The 8,819-nt window shown below is 36.9% G+C and overlaps 1 protein-coding gene across 4 annotated transcripts in view; it reads left to right on the forward strand.

Moving 5' to 3' along the window:
* The window catches only part of Dcun1d4 (defective in cullin neddylation 1 domain containing 4), a 105,926-nt gene that overhangs the window by 35,556 nt on the left and 61,551 nt on the right, over positions 1 to 8,819 (forward strand). For all 4 annotated transcript variants that reach the window (XM_004627499.2, XM_023711045.1, XM_023711047.1 and 1 more), the window contains 2 exons: positions 288 to 402; positions 3,378 to 3,469. In XM_004627499.2, the coding sequence (XP_004627556.1) occupies positions 288 to 402; positions 3,378 to 3,469 (207 nt within the window). The remainder of the gene's footprint in view (positions 1 to 287; positions 403 to 3,377; positions 3,470 to 8,819) is intronic.

Raw genomic sequence — 8,819 nt, forward strand, 5'->3', positions numbered from 1 at the left:
TTTATTTATTTATTTGTGTGTGTGGCCAGCTCAGCCCACCAGGGGGCGGGGCTGGCTGGCATGTGGTGCTGGGGGATTGAACCGTGGTCCCTGTGCTCTGCTAAGCTTGTTCTAAATAGGTGCTTTAGACCACTGAGCCATCTCACCAGCCCTTTATAGCATTTTCTGATAGCATCTAAGCCCTTTGTAGTACAAGGCATGGATGTTTTAAATTCAGTAGTAGTGCTGTTTCAACGAGTTACCATGTGGCATACTTTAACTATGTGCTCTCTGAATTTGTCCCGTAGGAAGCCTCCGGTCTTGCAGTTCTTCGGACTGCTTTAGTAAAGTGATGCCCCCAAGGAAAAAGAGAAGACCTGCTTCTGGAGATGACTTATCGGCCAAGAAGAGTAGACATGATAGGTACGGTGCAGAAACTGTAGAGCCAAATCGCTAACACACATGTTGAAGTTGTGCATGTCTACTTAATCTAGCTTGACTCATCTTAGTATGCAGCTGGAACATTGTTTTTGTTCTGCCAGGTGATCTTTCAAACTGTAATTATTTAATGGTGATTCTTTTCGGGCTGGGTTTATAAGATATAAAAACAAAATAGGTAATTTGAGTTCTTCAAAATCAAAGTTTTATTGTAGCATATTCAGTCACCAAAACTAAGTATTAGTTTTTGCTCTGCAAGCCCGAGTCAGTGCGCTGTGCCAGGATCACAGAATTGGGGTCTGTTCTTTCACAGCCCTGTCACTATTGTTGCCACAGGGCCACAGCCCTGTACTTGTGCTAGGTGCTCTACCTCCTTGGAATGTTAGCCATGTTGGGTTTATTCTCAGAGGAGTAAGAACTTGATAAAAACTGTAAAAACAGTTGATCTATTCATTTTGGTAACTCCAAGGACTACGTGTTTACTTTAGGTATCTTCATTATTTTACTGAGACCTCTAACCTCCCTCTCCTCCTTTTTCCAAACTTTTTTGAGGTGGGGGTCTTGCTATAAATCTTGGACTTAAAGCCTGAGCCTCCTAAGTAGGTGGGACTAATGACACACACCACCATGATGAGCTGGGTTTTTTTTTTTTTTTTTTTTTTTTTTTCCTTGAAGAAAAAAAAATAAACATAGTCTAACTTTTTCTCCCTTTTCAACTTTCCCTACTCTGGCTTTGTGGGTCACTTTGCTAATGGACTGGAATTTCCATATCTGTAAATTAAGGGAATTGAGGTGAAAACTTATTTTTCTTTTACTGTGATATTACTACACAGTACTGTGATATTACTACACAGCTCAGTTGGAGGGATAGAGATATGGACTCTGAAAATGTACAAATAATGCCACCATTGATATCACAAACTATTTTGAAGATAAATCGCTAGCAGTCTGTGGGCCAGTGGTTTTCAGTTTTACTGTATTGTTTTTTTGTTTTTTGTTTTTTTCTTTTAACTGAGGATTGAACTCAGCACCCTGTGCTTGCCAGGCAGGCGCTTATTCTACTGAGCTATCTCCCCAGCCCTGTTTTCAGTTTTACAAAACCATGTTACTTGATCAGTTTGGTATGGATGATATTATCAAGGAATTATAAATTCTAATAATCACATTGCATTTTGTTGCTGTTTAGCACTTTTTTTCTTTTTTACTATAATGTATATCTAAAACTGAATTAAAAACTGGCAGTTGAATTGTAGTTTCTGAGTTTTATTCTTGGGCTTGATCTCTCTTTTTAAAAACTTTATATACTATAAAATCGATACTTTGGAAGTAACAAATTTAGTGGGGTTTTTGTTTGGTTGGTTTTGGTTTTGGTTTGTTTTTAAGTTAACCACGTCTTGGAAACTTATCACTCCAAGCCAGGTTAGAACGTTTCCATTAGCCCCGCCACATGCCTGATGCCCAGTGACAGTTACTCTTGATTCCCACTCGCAGCCCCCCATAACCATGAATCTGTACTTAACTCCCATCAAGTGTGCTTTTATGAACCATATAATTTTATGTGTATATGTGATCTTTTGTGTTTTGCTACTTTTAGATAATGTCTTTGAAGCTCACCCATATAATAGCATGTATCAATGTTTTGTATATTTTATTTTCCTAGTGTTATTCCATTGTATGGTTTTGGTGTATTTTTAGGTAGAATATTTTTCATTGAAACATTTTCAAAATATTATAGTGTCATACAAAGGACTTCAGGTTATTGAGTAGTTGCAGGCTTTGAGCTGAGGTAGGAGTGTCTAGGCCCAGCAAAAGCATAACTGAGTGTTTGGCCAGCATCCCATTTTTATTTCCAGGTAGTATGCCTACCACTTATAAAAGAAACATGAAACTTTTGATTTGCAGTTTCAGTAACAGTACCTTATAACCATGCTTTTTTTGGTGATAAAACCCAGACTCTGTATAATTAGATGTATATGTAATCTAGTGATTATCTAGGGCATGAATAAATGTTCACTAAGAAAAAGTTAAGGGCCAGGCAGATGGCTCAGTAGAATAAGCACTTCCCTGGCAAGCGGGCCTGAGTTCAATCCCCGGTTCCACAAAAAAAAAAAAAGTATATTTTTTTATATTATACATTACATAAATAACAAATGTTTATGGGCAAAAGTAACATATATAAATAAGGGGTTAAAATGTGTATACTCATAATATCCAAATCATAGTTTTAAAGCTATTGCTGCTTCTGCCCTCGCCGTGTCGAGAGGCTCTTCATCCTCAGCCCTGGTTATGAGCTCAGGGGTTCCTGCTGAGTTGCATGACAGAGGTGAACATGAGCTTCCCAGCCCCTCCCTGGCTCCTCCACTGGAGTGCTGGATGATGTGATGGCAGCAGGAGCCAGGATTCTCTACCTGGTCCTGAGGCTTGGAGGGTTATAGCTGTCAGGGAGCCATTTGAGAGACTGTCTTGTCAACCTTATACCTGAATTTTTTTTAAAAAGCATGGATGCAAATTTGTTTCTTTTTATTTGCTTAATATTCTCTGTGTCGCCTATGATTGACAGGTGGTTCTTGAGGCAGGGTTTGCCTGATGGTAACTTAATGAAGAGACACAAGTCATTTTTAGGATCGTAAATTGAAGAAAACACCTGAGACATTTCTTACTGTCATTCTATATTTAATTTTGGCTAGCAAGGTAGAAGACAGAGTATATCAAATAACTTGTATTTAATTCTTCATGTTTTGTTAAATCGGCAAAAACCTATATTAAATGCTTACTGTTTAATTTTTAAATGAAGATATAACTGTATTTCTATACTAGTTATAAAAGCTTGCAGTTGCTGCAAATGCAGGAAGTAAAATGTTTATACTTAAAATACTGATGAGGTAAAAGAGTAGAAGTTACCGCTACATTGAACAATTTAGTATCCTTAAATAATTTAAAATTGTTTTTTCAATTTTTAGCATGTATAGAAAATATGATTCAGCTAGAATTAAGACAGAAGAAGAGGCCTTCTCAAGTAAGCGGTGCTTAGAGTGGTTCTATGAATATGCAGGTAAGTAATCATTTATGGCATGTAAAACTGATCCTGGTGGGAATAAGAAGTACCTTAAACTGGGCACAGTGGTACATGCTTATAATCCCAGCTCAGCCCAGGCAATTTAGCGAGACTTATCTCAAAATAAAGTATTGTAAAAGGCTGGGAATATAGTTTGGTGCAAAGACTATGAGTTCAGTCCCCAGCACCAAAAATCAGCCAGTCAATACATGCATCCTTTGTGGAGGTGAAAGGATTTTAAATTGTGTACTTTCTAATTTAGTGCATATGTGTATGTATTCTATGTGTGCTTAGACCCCTGCTGGAGAGAAACAGTGTAAGGAGGAACATAGTTGAAAGGAATCACTAAATGTTCTATTTATAGCCAGCAGCTAAGCCAAAGAATTCAGAACATTAGAAGGGAACTGAAAAGATGAAACACACTTGGGAGAAATACTCTGGATTGCTAGGAAACCTACTCAGACTGCTGATAATGGATAATTATTTGGTTTAAGCAGTGAAGTTAAAATAAGCTTTGCTGTTTTGAACCCTCATGTAGTGCAGTGGAATTTCTTTACATCGTGTCTGTTTTGAAAGATTATTCTGTAGAAAGTGTTTCCAGGCAAGTGCTTATTCTACTGAGCTATCTCCCTGGCCAAGAAAGTGTTTATTTCACTTAAAATGTCCTAAATTCAGGTTTATTTTTTACAGTCTACTGTAATTGGTGGGATAACATAATATTGCAGTCTAGAGGTTGTTTGTTGTGACTGTTATAGTATAAGAAAACTTTTCAGAGACAGTTTTGAACTGTCGGTTCTTTGCCCTTTCTTCTTTTTATTTCAGCTATAATTTACCTTACTGATCAATTTGACTGTTCCGGCAACTTTCAAGACAGTTTTCTTATTTGTCATCAGTCTGTGTACTAAATCAGGTTCTAGGTCTCTTGCTGTCTTTGGGAGAAAAAAAGACTACCTGATGATATCCTCACCCCTACCTCTGCTTAAAAATCCCTGCTACCCATGGGACAAAAGTAACTCATTGTCCCTTTCCTGGATGCTTTTCTCCACATTGGCATTTGATAACTGTTCTCTTTTCTGTTCCATTGATCAGTGAAAAACCTATATTAAATGTAAGTTAACCACTTAATTCTATATTAAAGTATGACTGTACTTACATTTGCATATCTTAAGGCCCTTAATTAGCTTGATAGCCTTTTTTGCACTCCTTTACAACTTTGTTCATAAATTGTTTTGGTCCCTTCTCATCAAGATAAGGATTTGCCCTTGTGGCCTGGTCGAGTCATTTCCCTCATTCTCACTCTACCCTTTTTCGGATAAGAGCCTTGCAGTGAAGAGATTGGTCCAGGGCAACCAGGGTATTTTTGTGGAGCTTTTCAGATTTAAATTAAGAGAAGAGCATCTCTTCTCTCTGGCAGAGTTGAAAGGACAGTTCCGATTCCTGCTTTGTCTTTGGCCTTTGGATTTTTGTGAGATAAACTCCAGTATTTTTCTAATTCTCATTAGTTTGAATTGGATTTTGTTCAGAGATGTTATCACTAGTGTAGGCACTTATATAGTATTTGAATTTATCTGTTTTCATGTTTACTTTATTAGAACATGAGTCTTTTGAAGATTTTTTTTTTCTTTATGTATTCAGTACAGGATGTACAGGGTCTCACTACACAGGTTGGACTCATAGTGATCCTCCTCTTTATAGCCTCCCACAACCCCTGTCCCCTGCGTCTGCCTAAGCAGGTGCTTTAATCCACTGAGCTATTGGCCAGCCCTTGAAAATATTTTATAATCTTAGTAAAAGTGGTTGTCACTCTGCCAAGGATTCAGGAAATGGGTGTTGAATGAAGTATGATATTCCTGTTACTTTGATATGAATATCTTTTGCTTTCCTATATTAACACTTATTTTAAGAAAATATACTATAAAAAGGAAATTTTAAACAATTTCCACTGAAGTATGTGTCTTTCTTCATAAACACATGTAAACCTCTTTTTTTTTTTTAAAAAAAAAAGAGGAGGGTAGAATTTTCCATTATTGTTTGCTGTTTTTTTTTTTTTTTTTTGTAGAAAGGCCACATTTTAGCATAAAAGTTAGCCCATTATTTCAGTTTCTTGGAGGCCCTTCTGGGCAATGCTTGCCATTCATCCCTTAGAAGTTTGTGTAGATGTGTTTATCCTTCCTTATCTCTTTTTACCCCTTCCCTTTTTTTGCTTCTTTTTGTGTGTCTTACCAGTAGAGAATAAGACTTTGGGAGTAGCCAAAAGCCCCAATTGGCACCTGCTTGCACTCTGAATGCGCACTGCTCCATGAGTTAAGTGTAGGCCAGTGTCACTTGAGACAAGCTGGGAGAAGAACCAGGACGACTGGCAGGGTGTGCTGTGGGGTGCATCAGTGGATGTAGTCTGTGAGGCCACATGAAGAAGACATGAACGCCCGGGCCCCATGAAAGCTGGATTTTCCTTAGGAGCAAGCCAGCTGCTTTAATCTGAGGATCATGCTGACTCCTTGCTTTCTGATATAGAGGGAAATGGCCAAGGCACTGGCATGAGCCTGCAGTGAATGCAATTGTTGTACCTGGTCGGACCTTCAGGGCTTTTCGGAGTTCTCAATTCTGCTTCTCATGCTGCCCTCTGCTTTCTGTGGCTAATGCCAGTCCTGCCTTGTACATTCTAGGATATAGCTTCTTTTTAAAAATTCCTTTCATCTCAGTTACTGATTCCCAGAAGTTTGATATAAGCCCCTCTAACTGGGCCTCTTCCTGTTCTCTGGTTACAGGTTTCCTCTTTTCGTCACTTTGGTAGTTCTCTGTGAGTTGAAATAGAATTGATTGGAAGCAGGACAGAGCGTGTCATATTGACATTCATTTGAAACTGGAACTCATTTCTTTTTTCATTGTAATGAAAAGAAGCAGTTTTACATAAATAATTTATCAAATTTTTAGTTCTAAGAATAAAATTAGCTGAATACACAGGTGCCAAAATTGATATAATCACTCTAAAGCTCACAATGCATTGAGCATATTGAGAGGGCATGTTAGTTCTGTGAGCCTTGGTTGTGATTCCTTAGTCTTTATTTTGGGTTTCTTTCTTTAGCAGAGTTATCGTTGGGCTTATGAAAATAAGAGTAGGCCCAGGAACAGGTGATATAGTTCGACATAGAAATTTGCAAGTGTGAAACTTGCCTAAAAGTGAAGGAGGAGATGTTAACAACTACTGAGGCCCCCTTACTTCAGTGATGCAGCCTGGTATAACTATGGCAACTTTAGCATTGAGGGTTTGGGGCCCACATCAAAAATTAGGGACCCCCCACCCCACTTAGAATAGCCAGAAAGTGGGATTGCCTTTTGTTGTTTTTGAGACAGTTTCATATAGTTCAGGCTGGCCATGAGCTCACTGTGTAGCGCAGACTAGCCTCACACTCTCAGCATTACTCCTACCTCTAGGATTGCAGGTGTGTGCGATGTGGTCATTTTTAAAAGTAGATTGTATATTTGCCTTTCCCAGTATATCTGCAGTATCTTGTCACCCACTATACTCCATAGCTTGTTTGCTTGCTTATTTATTTTAAAGAGAGTAGAAAAATAACAGATAAGACATTAGAAACAGTAAACAATTTCAAGAAAAAACCATATTTATTCAACAGTGGTTGTTATATTGTACCTTGTTGTCTTCAGTGTATGTGCTCAGATTACAGATATAAGCATGCAAAATTGGTCAAAATAAAAATTTTAAGCATTAACCGCCTCCTTCAAAAAACTGGTAGAAATTGGTAGTAAGAATCATCTTACTATCTCTGTATATACATACATGACTTTTATCCCCTTCCTTTTTTTCCTTCTTTCTCTCATCCTGATTGTTCATTCCTTTTGAGCAGTTTCTTTCCTTTGTACTATATCTATTGTATCTTTCAGATTTTATGTATTCTTTCAGGTTCTTACACTAGGGAGACAATATGATGTTTACACATTTGGTTCTGGTTTATTTCACTTATGAGTATGGTTCTAATTGTATCCATTTACCTATAAAAGCCTCAACTCTATCTTTATATCTGAATAATACTCCATTGTATAAAAATACCGTATCTTTTTTATCCATCTCAGTTGATGTGCAGTTGGGTTGTTTCCAGTATTTAGCTGTGGCAAATTGCATGGCTATAAACATGGGTGCACATACATGACTATGGTATGAAAAATACCCAGAAGGGCAATAGCTGGGCCACATGGGACTTCTGATCCTACTTTTTTGAGGAAGTCTCTGCACTGATTTCCACAGAAATCATACCACTCTACATTTTCACCAACAGTGGAGAAGGGTTCCTTTTTCCCCATAGTCTCTCCAGTATTTGTTATCAGTTGATTTGTTTACGATAGCCATTCTTTCTGAGATGAGATAGAATTGCAGTGTTGTTTTAATTTGCATTCCTTGAATGACCAATGATATCAGACATTTTTTCATATATTTATTTACCATTTGTATTTTTTCCTCTGAGAAGTATGTTTTCATCTCAGATGCCCCTTTTTTATTGGATCTTTGAATTTTGGGGCCTAATTTGTGTTTGTTTTATTCTTTCTATATTCTAGATAGAAGTGCTTTGTCTGAGTGATGGTTAAGATATTTTTTTCCAAATTTGTGTTTCTTTTCATTCTGCTAGTGATTTCTATTGATGTGCAAAAAATTTTCTTTTTCTTTTTTTTGGGGGGGGCCAAACAATATTTTATTTTGTATAAAATGAATGTAAGTACAGTATAATTAGTATAACATACATACCAGAGATATATTTTCTCATAGAAGTGGAAAAAGGTAGAGGGGCTCACTGATGTGCAGCCGCTATAGTAACCGAGGTGAGTACACGGTACACAAGGGCTCCTTCCCTGGGCTCTAGTTACCATTCTCCACACTGATGTCAGAATCGATTTTCTAAGCATGACTGAGCTGATGTTATTTTCTGACTTTAGGATGACCTTCACAGAAAATAAATTCATATTCCTTTTTCTTATCTATAAGGATCAATATTTCTTTTTTTTAATAATCTTTTTTTTTAAAGTCAACAGAAAATGGAAATATACTTTTTAAAGTTTCTAATACTAGGAGAATTTATCATATGATGTCTTTTAAATAAATTGTAAGTCAAAGATATAGTATAAGTCTCAAAACAAAAATTAAGATTAAGCAATAATCAGAAAATTAAATACTAATTAATTGAAAACTAAATGTTTTAAAACAATTGAAGTAAGATAAAGTTTTCATGATAGCAAAATAGTGCTAAGAGTAAAACATAAGATAAATACTGGAATGGAAAGTAAATGCCCAGCACCTCTAACAGTTTGAGGATAGGATATTGCACAAAGTTCTAGT

Source organism: Octodon degus, unplaced genomic scaffold, assembly GCF_000260255.1.
Source record: "Octodon degus isolate 3935 unplaced genomic scaffold, OctDeg1.0 scaffold00019, whole genome shotgun sequence".
NCBI lineage: Eukaryota > Metazoa > Chordata > Mammalia > Rodentia > Octodontidae > Octodon > Octodon degus.